The sequence below is a fragment of the Babylonia areolata genome, chromosome 4 (genome assembly GCF_041734735.1).
Source record: "Babylonia areolata isolate BAREFJ2019XMU chromosome 4, ASM4173473v1, whole genome shotgun sequence".
Taxonomy (NCBI): domain Eukaryota; kingdom Metazoa; phylum Mollusca; class Gastropoda; order Neogastropoda; family Buccinidae; genus Babylonia; species Babylonia areolata.
The window spans coordinates 48,390,246-48,406,998 of NC_134879.1; the positions used below are offsets into that span (position 1 = coordinate 48,390,246).

The 16,753-nt window shown below is 42.5% G+C and overlaps 1 protein-coding gene across 4 annotated transcripts in view; it reads right to left on the reverse strand.

Moving 5' to 3' along the window:
- The window catches only part of LOC143281256 (alcohol dehydrogenase [acceptor]-like), a 33,931-nt gene extending 17,994 nt beyond the window's left edge, over positions 1-15,937 (reverse strand). For 3 of the 4 annotated variants that reach the window (XR_013055111.1, XM_076586371.1, XM_076586369.1), the window contains exons 1-9: positions 13,737-13,879; positions 12,117-12,325; positions 11,617-11,806; positions 8,773-8,901; positions 6,632-6,753; positions 5,633-5,800; positions 946-1,096; positions 522-673; positions 129-306 (exon numbers count right to left, since the gene is read on the reverse strand). Coding sequence is in view for 3 of the 4 variants with exons in the window: in XM_076586371.1 (XP_076442486.1) it covers positions 129-306; positions 522-673; positions 946-1,096; positions 5,633-5,800; positions 6,632-6,753; positions 8,773-8,901; positions 11,617-11,806; positions 12,117-12,325; positions 13,737-13,863 (1,426 nt within the window). In the remaining variant the exon portion in view is untranslated. Of the gene's footprint in view, positions 1-128; positions 307-521; positions 674-945; positions 1,097-5,632; positions 5,801-6,631; positions 6,754-8,772; positions 8,902-11,616; positions 11,807-12,116; positions 12,326-13,736; positions 13,880-15,680 lie in introns of those variants that run through there. The other variant, XM_076586370.1, reaches the window with a different exon arrangement.
- Between the last annotated feature and the right edge of the window lie 816 nt (positions 15,938-16,753).

The window sequence follows — 16,753 nt, forward strand, 5'->3', positions numbered from 1 at the left end:
GATTGTAGACATTTTCTCATAGTATCATTTTTTGCATTTGAATGTGTGTGTGTGTGTGTGTGTGTGTGTGTGTGTGTGTGTGTGTGTGTGTGTGTGTGTGTGTGTGAACAATATATGTAAATGCAAACCTTTCATGAGAGTGGCCAGGTCTTCTGGATTTTCCAGATAGTGAGGTTCGATGGATGGATATTCAAAAGGATCTGCACTGTGTAGACGCAGGGTTCCTCTACCCTTTGGTCTCAGCAAACAAGCCAAACAAGGAAAGCCGTATTTGAAAGAGTCTCTCCGTTTGGCTTGCTCGACGGTCTGGAAAAGAGAGAAAATGTTACCTGCATCTTTCTAACAGACTGACCTGATATAGGCAAAACAGTTGTTTGGGAAAACTACTTGAATCTGTTCGCTCGTCTGCTCGTTAATAGGAACACCACTCGTTTAAAACAACTCCTTTGATTGATATCAATAGGAAATATTACAGTTATTGTGAGGATGATTTAAAGTTCATGGCAATTCGCAGTTCCTACCTCCTTTGTATAACCTGCATTGCGCATGGCTTCAGTGTTCCGCAGCATTCCAATGAAGATAATCTGCAGGTCAGGCCAGTCCCGTTTCCTGCTCTCCTCATCAATGCTCAGGAAAATTTGGCTCTCCAGTGACATTGGGGATGACCATTGGCCTGCACAAGATTCAGTCAATGTTGTTTACTACACAGCCGGCCACGTAGCCATGGGCTACTGGATGCGATCATATACTATTTTGGTGAATATTTCAATGACCAACCCCACCTCAAAATGAACGCTATCCTGACTTGATAAAATCATGCTGACTATCCGAGCAATATTAGGGTGTTACTAGAAAACTAGAATAAACAAAAGCGAGAATCCTTTCCTGAAGAAAGGGGTTTTTTTCTGGAGATCATCCAGTTACCCATTTATTTGAAACGTCTACCTGTCTTAAAGAGCGTGTATTTCAGCCAGGTCCAGAAAGAGCTCAGCTGTTCAGGTGTGGTAGTGACAGGTTCCCTCACCCCCACGTGGTAGTCAAAAGCTAGGTGATCCTGAAGGCTTTCTCCAACAGGTAAATCCACGACCACTGGAATCTGTGGACATAGTAGAAAAAAAAATCTCTTTAAGTCTGTTTAATCTCTATATACCTTTTTTTGTCTTCATTTGCATGCACTTGTAAGCACACACTAAAGTCCATCACACTTTCTTACTCTTCTGTATCTCTCACTGTTCTGATGAATAAACCAGAATTGTTTTCTTTTCTTTTTTGAATTACTAATGCTTTACATGTGAAGTTTATACTAAATAATTCATTGGCATACCTGTTGGCCTTTCCTTTTATATTGTACGTCTTGTTGAAACTTGTGAAGAGGGTTGTTAAAGTGATTCCTCTATTTGCTTCACATTGTTTTGCAACTTTCTGTTAAGTGAAATAGACAAGGGAGGAAATTATAAGGCAGCCTGTACTTAAGAATCAGTATTGTTCTTTTGTACGGAAATTAAATGTCAGATGTAAAAACTCACGGATATATCTTTTTGATAACGTTTGTTTAGATACCAGAAGGACATTTTTCATGAAAGTTAAGATACCACCATATGTTTCTCCTTCATATGGTCATTTTGACTATAATCATTGTACGCCTATATTTAAAGACACTGTTTAACAAACGAGCAGTTGGAGTTTCATTATTTCAGTGAAACCTTTTTGATGAGTATCAATAAATATTCCATTCCATAAAAAAGGTAAAATCAATAATACAATTAAAGAAACGCTTCATTATAAAATATAAGCAGCAGTGTGTTTTGTTCATTCATTAATCAGAGACCAGGATAATATACAATATGACAATATGACAGGGGAACACAAAGCTGAATCTAAAGAGGAATGCTCAATAATTGATCGCATGCTTAATGTTTTGGCATTTGCTCAAAAGGAGTTGCTGCTGTTGTTTTTATCACCAACACTATGTAGAATTCATTAATTCCTAAGAGTCATTTAATTTCATTAACAGAATATTACTGACCAAAATAGGCACAGCTGGAAACCTGTGTAACTGTGCCAACAGCATGTATGATGTAGTTAAAACAGAACAAGGTTAATACCATACATTTTTGCAAACATTTCACCAATACACAATCAGTTAAAGATGGCAAAATAAGTCGTTAAGAAGATAATATTTAGTTAAGTGATAGTTAAGTGTACAAAATAATTCTTTTATAAGTTTTCTGAAGATATTTGTTTTCATATGGAGAGACATCTTAGATTGTGTCAAGATTTAGACTTGGTATCTCTCTCTCTCTCTCTCTCTCTCTCTCTCTCTCTCTCTCTCTCTCTCTCTCTATATATATATATATATATATATATATATATATATATATATATATATATATATTAGAAAACAATTACCAATGGTATCGTTAAAACTGCACACTGTTCTGATCTGTTGTATCATGTTGTTTTGAAATATCTCGCTTTGTGCAATCTTCTCGTAAATTTCCTTTCAAAGAAATACATCACATATCCATGTTTACTGATAGCATTCCTGGTTGATGGCACAACACAATTTGACAGTATATTCATATAAAGCTTTTCACTTTAGCAAGATCAACATGGTTCATTTCTTGGGAACCGAGGATGGCGATGTGTTGTGACATCATCAATGGACATACATGTGACGGGGGAACCCACAATTCTAAGCACATAAAAAAATATGTAGTTCCAGGTGTGGCTTAAAACTCCAGCTGGCAGGACAGAGGCAAACGAAGATGTTGGTGAGATAATCAAGTGGTGATTCACTACTTTATTGCTATACACATCCACACATACAGATGGAAAGAGAGAGAGGGAAAGAGATGAGGGGTGAGAGAGAGAGATTAGGGTTGCCAATGAACCCCCCGCACCTTCCCAGACTAACACCCCGACAACACAAAACACAGAGACATAGATAATTCAGCTCAATTCTTTACTGTTGTGCACTTTGAATACCCTGGTCCAGACACACAAATTTAAACGCTTAACTACAGCAACACTCTCCTTTGGTTACACCATAGCAGCCTGACCATGACACAGTAGGCCCTAGTAACGGCAGCACAGATCTACGCGAAAAAAAAGGCAATTCACTTGAACCCAACTCAAGCTTGTCCGTTGAAGGCCAGTGTCACTGAACTGGCTTTAGTCACATGCCTGCAGAATCGGAGAGGGTGAACGGGATGAGGGACTGTGGGTGAGGACGCTGGAAATATGAGGTCGGGGAAAGGAGTGGAAGTGAGGGAATTTGGAACGGACAGGGCTGAAGGGGAATGAAGACCACTGCAGGGACGAATCCTGGAGTTCCGTTGGGGTGGCAGACAGGGGAAACCCACAGGAAAAAGTCACAGGGAACAAATCTGTAACAAGACTCCCATGTCTCTGTAGACTTTGCTCTAACACGTTATGAAAGAGTATCCCCCCCCCCCTTCCTGGAGTGATACAGAATGCACTAGGGGAATAATTAGTTATCTTATTATATACGGTCACTTCACACAAAGCTACCAACGCCAAAAGTACATGAAATGTTTATGGTTTCTCCGGTAATGAAGGAGTTAAACTCGCACATAATCTGAAAGAAATATTTACCCAAAATGACAAAATGTCGGTATCTATCCTTGTGGTTTCAAACTACCGAAACAAAACTCAATGAGGCAACATTGCAATCTCACAATGACATTTCAAACACCACACAAATGTTTTGGAAATCTTAGGCTGCAGTTGGACACAGTTCACAAAGGAAATAAATCGGAAACAACTCGAGCTGAATACATAGCAAAACAACCCTAAACACAACCTTATCGATTAGCCCAAAATATTTAGAAATAAAAGAATACTGGATTTAAAAGATGTTCGATAAACACTGTCGCGCCCCGACCCTCCTGGGACGGGACCTACCTTCTCACACAGAAGGAATCAGGAACTTGAAAGGCTAAATAAAGTTTTATTACACGACAAACAATTGCAAATACAAACAAATGACAATAAAGAAAAACCCCAAACAAAAAGTATACTGTCACAAACTATGGCATACAGCCCTCATGCAATCAAAGCACACACATGCACGCGCACACACACATACACACACACATACTCATGATCACACACACACACACACAAACTTGGATCCCGAGTGATGACTAATGATGAAAGTCGATGTCCCTTCTGAGAACGTGAGGGAAAGAAGGGGCGGGGACAAACACAAATCTTGACCTTTCCCACCTACCCCTACCGCAAACGGTGAGCGGGACTGTTGAGGGGGCTGGCGGAAAAGCTGGAGTGATGAAGTTCGACACAAGATGATAAACGACGATGCTGCGACGAGGGACGACGATGAGAAGATGGATGAACGGGTGATGTTCGGGAAGGGTCAAAGGACGCAACTGGGCTAGGAAAAGAGACACAAGGGAAAAGGGACGAAAGGGAATAGCTGCGCTGTCACGTCCACACTCAACCCAGGACGCTATTGGAGTCTGGCGAACGGACGCTGCCAGTCTGTCGTCCCAGCGGACTCAGTTGGGAAAGGGAGATACCAAGAACAGGAACAGGAACAGGCCTAAAAGGCCAATATTAATGGAACAATTTGTTCCCCTGGTGGACTTGGCTAGTCAGGAAAACCCGACCTCAACACACACAGGTGTTATACACAACTGGGCAATACATATTGCCACACCCAGAACATCCACATGGATGTTACTCTTGAGAGCTCTACCGCGCGTCTGCCTTCCAAAAACCAGTTTTAAAACATTTTTCAGCTGATGCTGCCCTGAGTACAGCTTAATGGAAAATAAAAACCCAGCACTGAAAACCCAAGAAATGACACTATATGAAACTCAAGCACACAAAACAACAGGCGTTCGAAGTTTATACATTATACAAATCCAACCACACACAGGCACAAGATCAAAAGGTCAAAAAATGTAATCCATCTCGCGACAAACACCTCCCTAAACATTATACACACCCAAAACCAACATATGTCAAGTTACAACACTAACACCACGAGGACAAACTATACAACTCCCCCCTCACCTGTCACCAGGAATCAGGTACACCACTGGCCCAGGAGAAAACACAGAACACAGACCCACACAGAGGAAGAAGAGGGTCACACGGGAATCGAACCCCACGACTGTCCAAGAGGGCACCCAACAGCTCACTTGCTGGCACGGTGCCCCTTCTCCTACCAACGCTCAGCACCAAAGGCAAAGCAAAACCCTTCCTTCAAAACGAAGTTAACTCCGAACTCATCTCAAAAGTTCAGAACGAGAAAAAAATAGACATGTCAGACACACATCACAACAGATTCACGTGCATTAGTTCAGAACTGAACTGAGTACACAAGAGAACTATAGAGCAAAAAGGGAGAGAGAGAGAAGGGAGAGGGAAAAGGAAGTGGAGGGGAAGGGAGAGGGAAAAGGAGAGTAGGGGAAGGGAGACAAACACAGCGCACAAATGAATGCCACGTAACAGACAGGGAGAGAAGAGATGGGGGTGGGGGAGAGAGAAAGAGAGAGAAAGAGAGAGAGAAAGAAAGAGAGAGAAAACCAATTTCTGAGAAAGATAAAACACTGCCATGTATACAGGAAACAAGACCTCTCACCTTAACTTTTTCCAGGACTTTCTTGGGTCCCACTCCTGACAGCTGCAGAATGTGTGGTGACCCCACAGCACCTGCCGATACAATCACCTCCCTCCGCGCACGCACCATCTCCTTTCGTCCATGACGCACGAAGTTCACTCCCACTGCACGCTTGCCTTCAAACACAACCTGCCCAGAGCAAAGCGGTTTTGAGAAAAGCTCAGTTGTGCAATGGGTTTGTTTCAAATTTCTATCTGTTGCTGAGCAAGCTTGTTTGGGAGCCCTGATTAAAGATACATGCATTTCCACTTAGCCTTTCTTTAATAATTAAATACCTTTTGTATCCTTTGTTGTTCGAAAAAAAAGAAAAGTTTAAACTGAATTCAGTTTTTGTTTTTGTTTTTATTTTTTGCTGTCTCATCTTCTGTGCCATTTCTTTACCGATACCTTCATTAAAACTCATCTCTGAAATTTTTCATGTGTCGCCACATCAGGGCATGCTCTGTCGCAGTCCCAGCATTGAACATTATCTATTATCGGTCTGTCTATCTATCTATCTATCTATCTATCTCTCTATCTATCTATGTCATATGTCCACGAAGTGACAAACGAAAAGAGATACTGCACTGCCTCTGCACAAGACTCAATCTACTATGTACTCAAGTGACGTAAAAAAAATAATCAAATTGAATAGTCAAGTCATTTTTATGAGCCAACTAATTGAGAATGTTAGACAAGAGCAATGATACAATCATTTGCAAAATATTCTTATTGTAATCCATGAAAGTGAAATCAGTACTGGATAATTCAGCAAGTATTGGCCTAAACAGCAGCTAGTGATTACAAACTTTTTAAACTGAATTTGATAAACCATGTTCGGAATCAAACTCATTATTGTTTGTTTTGCTTAAAGATTTAAATCTGTTTGGAACTGGTGGGATCTTTTAGAATTTATCTTGTTCTCCACGATATGAACTGTATACTTTACCCATGATCTAAGCACCCTGCCGTGATATATACCTTGGTGACATGAGCATCAGTCACCACGTGCAGATTTTCGCGGTGCAGGACGGGATAGAGGAAAGCACGTGACGTACTGTACCGAAGTCCATCTGCTGCTGTGGCCTGGATATGTGCCACACCTGAAAAGAACACACACACACACACACACACACACACACACACACACAGAGAGAGAGAGAGAGAGAGAGAGAGAGAGAGAGAGAGAGGTTATCTTTATAAAAAACAAAAAAAACAAAAAGACTATAAACGTCTATGCATTCTACTCATGTTTGTGTGCTTCTGCATGTATGTTTCTCTCTTTCACCCGGACTTGACGGAATCCACCCCCATTGTGTTGGCCAAGGCTGCGGACTCATTAGCACGTCCAATGTCGCATCTGTTCCGCCTCACTCTGGACCGTGGGGGAATACCAACTGATTGGAAAGAAGCCACAGTCACCCCTATTTACAAGAGGAAAGGAAGCCGACAGCAACCAACCTAACTTGCATCCTGTGCAAGGCAATGGAAACACTCCTGAGAGAACAAATAATGAATCACCTACAATGCAATGAGCTACTATGTGAGTAGCAACATGGGTTCGTCCAGGGGAAATCATGTGTGACAAATCTACTGGAAGCTCTCGACGACTGGACCAGACTCATCGAGTCTGGCAGCAGCATTGACGTCGTGTATATGGATTTCAAAAAGCCTTCGATACCGTACTGCACTGTCGTCTGCTGAACAAATTAAGTTGAAGCCCACGGAATAAAAGGCCCAATACTCAACTGGATAGAAGCCTTCCTTGGTGATCGAAAGTAACGAGTTAGAATCAACGGAACTTTCTCTGAGGAGGCTGCAGTCACAAGCGGTATCCCACAAGGTAGTGTGTTAGGACCAATCCTGTTTGTCATCTACATCAATGACCTGCTGAAACACGTACAAAACAATGTCAAACTATTTGCAGATGATACAAAGTTGTATGCCGCAAGCGATGACCAAGAATCAACCACATCACTCCAGCAGGACCTAGACAATCTTCAGAAATGGTCGGACAATTGGCTGCTGAGATTCCACCCACAGAAATGCAAAGTGATGAAACTCGGCACACAGAAATCAGAAGCAACGTACCATATGAAGCACACAGATGCTGAAACCGGAACCAGCAGAGAAATACCCTGGCAGAAAGTGAGGTGGAAGTGGATCTCAGCGTTCATGTCGACGACAACCTCAAATTTAAACAACGCGTTGATAACCTCACATCAAGAGCAAACAGCGTAATATGCGTCATCCGCAGAACTTTTGAATTCTTAGATTGCAAGCTCTTCATCCAACTATACAAGACACTAGCAAGGCCTATCCTCGAGTATGGACAAACTGTGTGGCAACCCCGACATAAGACATTATGCAAACAACTAGAGGATGTGCAGCGCCAAGCCACAAAGTTGATCTCCTCAATCTGTGAACTGTCATACCCAGCAAGACTGGAGTGACTTGGCCTGCCTAGCTTGGAACACAGACGTCTGAGAGGGGATATGATCGACACCTTCAAATATGTCCACAGAATTTACAAGATCGAAAAACCAAAGCTTGGAACTGTAGGCACTAGAGGAAATGCAATGAAACTGTTCCTGCACCACACCCACTGTGATACCAGGAAACACTTTTTCAGCGAAAGAATCACTAAAACGTTGAACAGCCTCCCAGATGAAGTGGTCCTGGCACCTTCTGTAAATGCCTTCAAGAGTAGGATGGATGCTTGCTGGAAGAAGAAACCTGACCAGTACAATCCGTCTTGCCAATAAGCCACGCATGCAAAGTCTTTTGTATACTAGCTGTATAAACCACATGGATCGATGAACAGGACTTTCTACAAGACCTCAAACATCGTACAGTTCAAGTTCTCTCCACCTCTCTGTGTGTTGGGGGCAGAAGGTTGTTGTTTCTAGGTTTGGTTTGCTTAACTGTTGAGTTGTTGATGTATAAATTTGGTATGCTTTCTCGAATATTCTTTACATTTCAATATTATATATATATATATATATATATAATTATATATATATATATGTGTGTGTATGTATGTGTGTGTGTGTGTGTTTTTGCAGTAGTTGATGCACTTTGGAACTTTAGAGACAGATCCAAAAACAGACAGGTCAGCCAACCTTCCATAGTATCTCCATTTGGGTCGACTTCCTTAAGCCCCATCTCTTTTCCTGCTTGCATGATCAAATCCGCCAGTCCAATCGTTCTGTATCCAGAGACCTTTAGGGGCCCCCCTCTGCCATGGTAGCCTGCAAGTGGAGATAGAACAAATGAATGAATTAAACCCCCCTTCTCTCTCTTTCTCTGCGCCTATGTGCGTGCATTTGTGTGTGTGTGTGTGTGTGTGTGTGTGTGTGTGTGCGTGTGTGTGTGTGTGCGTGCGTGCGTGTGTGTGTGTGTGTGTGTGTGTGTGTGTGTGTGTGTGTGGTCTTGCCTTCGTCGTTGTCCAATAACTTGTTATGCTATTTTTTGGATTATTTTGTTGTTTCTTTTTTTTAGCATTTTAGGCCCTTTCCCCCTTGTTCAGTTTAAGTTTCCTGTCCGTGTCTTTTGCCAATGTCCTTTTTTTCGTTTTTCTCTTTCGTTGCCCCTTTAGTGGGACAGGTAAGAATGATAGCCATTCTCTTTGTTCAAAGTCTTTATATCTGTTCCTGTCTCCATTCTTTCTTTTCTGAAAAAAACCTGTAATCGCCCTCGTTTCTTGCCTTCGTCTTCTGTGTCTGGTCCCCAGAACTATCTCGTTTCTCTTGTCTTTTTTTTTCTTCTCTCTTTCTCACCATTTGTAAACTTGTTGAGCTGATTTGACAGCATGTTTGTTGTAGCATCTTTCTTCCAAGACTCATTCTTTCTTTTGTTATTATTATTGTTAGTCATTTTTCTTCACGTTTGTGTCTTTGGTCTTGTCATTTGGTTTCGTAACCACATTGTGTCTCTTTCTTTTTTATTCTTAAAATTTGTCCTTGGTCAGGTTTCGTGTTCGTGGTCCTTGTTCTATTGTCATTATCCACAGTCCTTGCCCACTGTACCCATCTCTTGCCTTCCCCCCTTGTCTATCGTTTTCTTCCTCGTCATTTCTTTCTCTAATCCATGGGCCGTTTTGATTAACTCACTCAGTACGGCCAGTCCTCTCTTCTCCTCTACACAGACCCCTCGGATGTCCAGTGGGTGTCTGAATGACCCAACCTTTAGTTTCCGTCGTCAGAATTGTGATATTCTTTGTCAATATTCACATCTTCAGTATAAGAGCCTTCCGCTTGCAATATTTTGATGATGGTAATTGGGCTGAAACGCTGTTAACGTCGTCTCTTTCGCCGTCCGTATGGAAAGAGTTAACCTCAGTCCGATTCCCCAACAGTATCTGTCACGGCTCGTTGGCGATCTGTGTGCCTGCCTGTGTGCACCTCTTTTCTCCTTCCCTCTTCCCCCTTTCTTTCTCCCTTCTTCACCCTCTCTCTCTCTCTCTTCCTCTCTCCTTCTCCACCATCTCTTCTTCACCACTCTCTCTCCTTCGTGTTTATGCTCAGTTTATCTGGGCGTATGCACGTGCATCTCTGGGATATGTGTGTGGCATGTTCATATTCCTTGAGCATTTTTGAACTCTTGAGCGAGTTCAGAAGTTAATGTAGGTAAAGTGGAAAGCTTCAGCTTCGCTTTTGATGCCAAGCTCTCTTAGAGACAGGTCGCCGTTCCAGCGTGTGAGCTGTTGGGTGCCGTCTGACAGAAGTTGTGGGGCGTTTTCCTTGTTACCCCCTTCTTCCTCTGTGTGTGGTCTGTGTGTTCACTCTGGCCCAGTGGTGTGCCCGTGTGTCTACCTGGTGACAGGTGAAGGTGTTGTGTATTTGTCTCTGTTGTGTTAACTTAGTGATGTGACTTGTAACTTTTGTTGTCTTCCAGGAGAATTAGGTATCGTGCGTTTGTAAGGTTTAGGGGGATGTTTTTATCGGAAATCTTTTAATTCCAATATTATTTCATTTCTAGATATTTTGGGGGAATTGGTGAATTTGCGTATTCTGTTTAGGCGTGTTATTTCTCTATGTATTCAGCTCGGGTTATTGGTTCAAATGTATTTTTCTTTATAATGGAAACTGTATCTAACTGCAGTACGAATTTTCTGAAACATCTTGTAACTGAAACGAGATTGTTAGTTGTGTTATCACATCACTGTGTTTTGTTTCTAATATTCGAAACAAGCAGGACTGACACAAGGCTGACGTATTGTCATTTGGAGGTTGTTGTTTTTGTAATTGGTTCTTTCGGAATGTCCGTGGTTTAACCCTTTAATTACTGTTATAGTTAGAGCTTTTTGGGGAGTAGGCTGTAGTAATAAGCTATCCTCTTGCTCACCCCCATGATTAGTTTAATATCTGTTGTTTAAGGAAGATGGGAGTGGGGGTGGGGGTATTCTTTTGAACTTGTATAAGTGTAGTCTACAGAGACTGGGAGCTCATTGTTCCAGATTTTTCCTGTGACTTTTCCCCCGTGCCACTGCCTTCAACGGAGCCCCAGGTTCGACGTTAAAACCGTCTGCGTTTCCCTGCCCCAGTTTCCTTACGCCCACTCCCCCTCCTCCACATTTCCAACATACCCTTTTCCATTGTCCCCCTCTTCACATCCTACCTTAACCCTACAGTCTACAGGTGACATCAATCTTCAGATGTTGGGTGGAGTTCGCTCAGGTGAACTCTGGTAGTGTCGATGTGCTGGACTGGTGCTGCAGTGACTTTGCGACATGAAGGATTGGAACTGAATTGTGCTGTAGTTAGATGGGGGGAAACTTTTGTGTGCTTTGATTTATCATGTCTTTATTTCGTTTCATGTGTCAGTAAAGAACCGAGCTGACTTTTTCTGTGTTTGTGTTTGTGTTGTCGGAAAGTTAGTTTGGGAAAGGGTGGGGGAACATGGGCAACCCCTTACGGGTTGTGACAGTATCTCATCCTTCAATGTGGTCATTCTTTGCCACTGACCTGATCTGACGTAGTCGTCGTTGAAGTTGTCCTCAGACTTGATGAAGTAGGGCAGCACCTCTTTGTAACTCCATCCCTCACTGCCTTGTTCTGCCCACATGTCGTAGTCATGGCGACTGCCTCGGACGTACATCATGAAGTTGAGGTTGGAGGTCCCTCCCAGCATCCGACCCCGTGGCCAGTAAATCCTCTGGAAGGTGCATGGAGATAAGAAAAAAGTAATGTTTGTTTACTCATCTCTCCGTCTGTCTGTCTCTCTCTGAGTATGCGACATGTATTTTTGTTAGCGTATTACAGCAATGGATGCCATGATAGAATAGCAACGGTAAGTTTAAAAATGGCTCTGACATGAGCCAATATACTTACCTGTGTGTGTGTGTGTGTGTGTGTGTGTGTGTGTGTGTGTGTGTGTGCGTGCACGCGTGCAAGCGCGTATGTGTCTGTCTGTCGGTCCATCTGTCTGATTGTCTCTGCGTGCTATATGCATATAAGAAAATTACCCTATTCTCGTAGCCTTCAAACACAGACTGTTGAGGGTCTGTGTAATATTCCCAGTCCACCTCTGTGTGAAACAGGTAGTCGGCAAGCCCCGGGATGGCGACCGTCGGGTATTTCCGGTCATCCGGCCCCGCCTCCAACAGCAGAACGGTCACGTGCTTATCTTCAGAAAGACGATTGGCCAGCACACATCCTGCCGATCCTGCTCCCACTATAATGAGACACACACACACACACACACAGGGATACGGATACGGATTATTTATTCGTTATAGGCGTGTGTGAAGGGGTGTGCGAACAATGCACAATATACAGAACATAAAGTGTGAAACATAATAATCAAACCAAGAACAAGAACTTAGCATTAATTAACAGTAAGAGAACAGATTAGGAAGTAGCTATTTCTCTAAACTTAAAAGCCTTGTACAGGTACAGGGATAAATTACGAGCAACAGTGACATCAGTGCTTAACAATAAATTCAACTTTAAAACACAGGGTTATTTGTCGTATTTGGGTCGAATGAGTCTTTCTCCAACATTATTAAGTGCTTCACAGAAAAGAACAAAATGTACTTCATCTTTTGATTTCTTGCATAATGGACACAAGAAATCAGATTTCTTATATGTTTTGTACCTTAAACGTAAGGTACAAAATACAGAGAGAGAGAGAGAGAGAGAGAGAGAGAGAGAGAGAGATGACACGTAAACATAAACAAAGTCCCTCCTCCCCTAGATTTTATCCAGCACTTTCTTGGGTCCCACTACTGACAGCTGCAAAATGCGTGCTCCACAGAAACCTGCCACAGGATCACCTCTCTCTTTCCATCTGTTGATCTTCGCACACGAACACATTTGAAACTGTTACCTATCATCGTCACTCATAAATATCAACTGATGTCTACACGTTGGCACTATCTGGGATGAAAGCAAAACAACTGGACTGTACAGTATGTGTTCGCAAAAGTTTGATAAATGCTCTTTCCTTTGTGTCTTTTTGGCTGTCCCTCTCTCTGTCTGTCTGTTTCTTTCAATGCGCCCACATGGTTGGTGTTTGTGTGTGTGTGTGTGTGTGCGCGCGCGTGTGTGTGTATGATTGTGTGCATATGATTGTGTGTGCGTGTTGGCGTATGTACAAATATGTGTCGGATTGTGAGTAGGCATATGTGCCTGTAAGTTCATGAATGTGAGTGTGCGTGTGTGTGCGCGCGCGTGCATGTGCGTGTGAGTGTTCTGTACGATATTGAGGGAGAGGGGGATGGTGGGGGTGGAGGCTGAGAATTACATTGATCATTCTGCATCATGGTTCTCTGGTGTAGTCATGTGTATGTGTAACTGTCACAGCAAAAGAAGTTGCTTTTAATGCTACAAATAGCTGTTGTTTGTAGCACCTACAAACACACACACTCATACGTACAAACACATATACCAAAAAAACAATAACAAACAAACACGCTCACACACACGCACACGCACACGCACACACACACACACACACACACACACACATGCAGACACGCATGTACAGTTCACTTCTTGCATTAAATCTTGCCCTAAAATCCCTGTCATATTTTCTGTACAAAATGCATTCCTTATCTTGCCCCTTTGCCTGCCCAGCGACTCACCAATGACGTAATCATAAGAGCCGTTCACTTTGCTGGTCAGCGGGATGAAGGGTTGTTCCTGAGAGAGATGATGATACAGCCACACCGACACCACGGCCGTCACCACGGGCAACGCAGCTCGCAGCATCCTCCCTGGGTTTGTTGAGCGTCAATTCATGGACAGATCAATCAAATTGACTGATTGATTGATATGGATACTGATATAGGGCCTATCCTCTGTCGGAGACCAAACTATAAGCGCTTTACAAACATGGGATCATTTGCACAACAGGCTGCCTACCTGAGCAGAGCCGACTGACGGCTGCCACTGGGCACTCATCATTCCTGTGTTATTCAATCAGATTTCAAGCACGCACACATTCATACTCATACAGACATGTAACATCAATCAAATCAAATCAGATTAATCAGATCATGGCATTTACGTAGCCCAGTCGACCATAGAGGACATTTCAGATTCCGGTATGAAGCATCAGTGTAATATTATATCATATATGGGTATTTGGATAATTATGTGTATCCATTTCCTTTCCACACTCAAGACGCAGAGAAGATCGTGTACGAAACGTAGATTTCATTTTGTTAAGCACCTGTGTCGAGGATCTGGGTCGTATCACTCGAGAACCCCGTGCAACTTGCGAAGGATGAAGCCATATCACTGCAGCTGGAAGAAGACTGTGTCAGAGGTGTCCGGAAATAAGTGCTTGTGATTTAAGTGGGTCAACAAGATTGTTTTTTTGTTGTTGTTTTTTTCTTCTTCTGAACTGCAACCGGACTGGAACATTCGAAAATATTTTTTCTCTCTCTCTCTGCATACACACACACATATATATATATATATATATATATCACCTATCTATCTGTCATTCAATCTATATTAACATTTTCACCTGTCCACTGTTCGATGTTGAAGTCAGAAATAAAATCTACCCAAATGGGTATATCTGTTTCTGACGAACTTGTGCACCATCTCTGGATCGACATTCTTATATTCTAATTAACATTTGTACCCGTCGGATTAGAAAAGTGTCTAAAAAGGGATGCTTTTGCGGCATTCCATGCACCTTGTAAGGGGCTTGGAAAGAAAGGGGGACATGCAAAGTGAAAGAAAAAATCGGACAGACGGGTAATTTCGAATTTACCCGTCTGTGGTACAAAACATACATAACAACGAGTAAGATGGGAGTGTGTATATATACACAAGTTTGTGTCAGTACTCGTAATGAAACTTGTCTCAATTCTAAACGCCGGTATGTCTTTGTGGGGCATTCCATACATCAAGCAATGGCCTTGAAATAGAAACGGGAATTCGCAAAGTGAAAGAAAAATTCGTAATGAATTCGGGAACCTTGTCGCTGTCAGATCTCCAGGAGCGGACATGCGCGAACGGGACGTATAGGACAGTTCGATCGAAAGCGGTCAGTGTACGCGATCACCAGGTTATTTACAGTGAAGACTGACGAACGAACTGTACCATGCTTCGTGAGAGGATAAAAACCAGAGTGGGGGACGAGACAACAGGTTCCGATCCAAACATGATCAACTGAGTGCTTACGGAGAGAATGTCGATCGGTGGATATAATATCATGATTATGTCCCTGGTTTGATAACAGGTGCATGACTGGAGCCACTGTTTTTGACGGAATGAACTGCAGTTTCACAGGAACACTGGTTTGGCAGTTGATTGGGGCCAAATAAACAAAGACAGAGACAGGCGAAGAGGCAGAGACAACGGCAGAAGTAGGTTATCAACCAGATACATTGTGGGAGCAACAAAGAGACAGAAACAACGCTGCAGTCTAAAGCGATGTTCTGATAAGCAAAACGTGACAGACTGGCTAACCTGTATGAAACCAATGCGCACATGAAACCTTTCGTTTCAATTAGGTGGACGGGGTAGAGGGGGAAAAAGCCGAGTTTCTGACATATGACAACCATACTCACTTGCTTGTTTTAACAACACACCAGCCTCAGCAGTGATAATAATAATCCTGCAATATCCACAGTTTTCCCCCTCAAGACGGAATGAAAAGTGTTCACAACAAGGCGTGGACGTTCACTCCGCCAGTCACATGTAGGAGTGGAGGGGAAGAGATGTGGATATTGCCTATAATCCTTGCTGTTCGCAGCTGTGCCTGCAGGTTTTCACTGTGTCTGCAGTGTGTGTTCGGTATTCGGCGCTGCAACCGACATTTCTGACCCGTTTCAATGTGAGTCTCGCCAAGCGAGACTTGAACTCCTTTGTCATTGCCCTTTGCACAGGCGTGTGCTGTTTGTGCATATTCTGTTTTCTCTATTTCTTTGACACCTGGATGATAGCCCTTTACGCAGGTGCTTGCTCTTTGTGCATGTTCTTTTTTCTGTAATTCTTTAACACTTTGATCATTGCCCTTTGCACAGGCGTGTGCTATTTGTGCATATTTAGTGAGTTTTTTTGTATTTTTTTTAAATTTGTTAACACCCAGATCATAGCCCTTAGCAGAGGCGTGTGCTATTTGTGCATGTTTAGTTTTCTGTAATCCCTGCGTTATTTTCAAGCCAGTTTACATCAGGTTTGACGTTGCTCATCGTCACCAATGTCAGCCGAAGCAGAAAAAGAATTAAGTCATCTGCTTTCCAGACTTTTATGTTTACTAACTTACTAATATTCGTTACAGCAGTAATACGCTAAATACAAGTTGGACGTGATTGAAATACATTCACACTGGTGTAGGAAATATGTCCAAAATGTGATTATATCTGTGACATATTCATTTCATTTCAGAATGGAAAATCCTCGAACAGAAATTAAAAACAAGAATTGTATGGTTGTTCATGTCTATGATTATCATTTATTATCCAGTTATGATTTAAACATGTATGCTGGCATTTCGGTGAAAAGTAAGAATGGGACTAGGTCAGATATTGAACAGAACGCGTTTTATACTTTGCATTTGACACGTAGTCTATGTGAGTGTTGCTGATAGTTTGCATCTTGATACCTCCCCCCCCAACCCCCATGTCCATTAAGAGAGGAA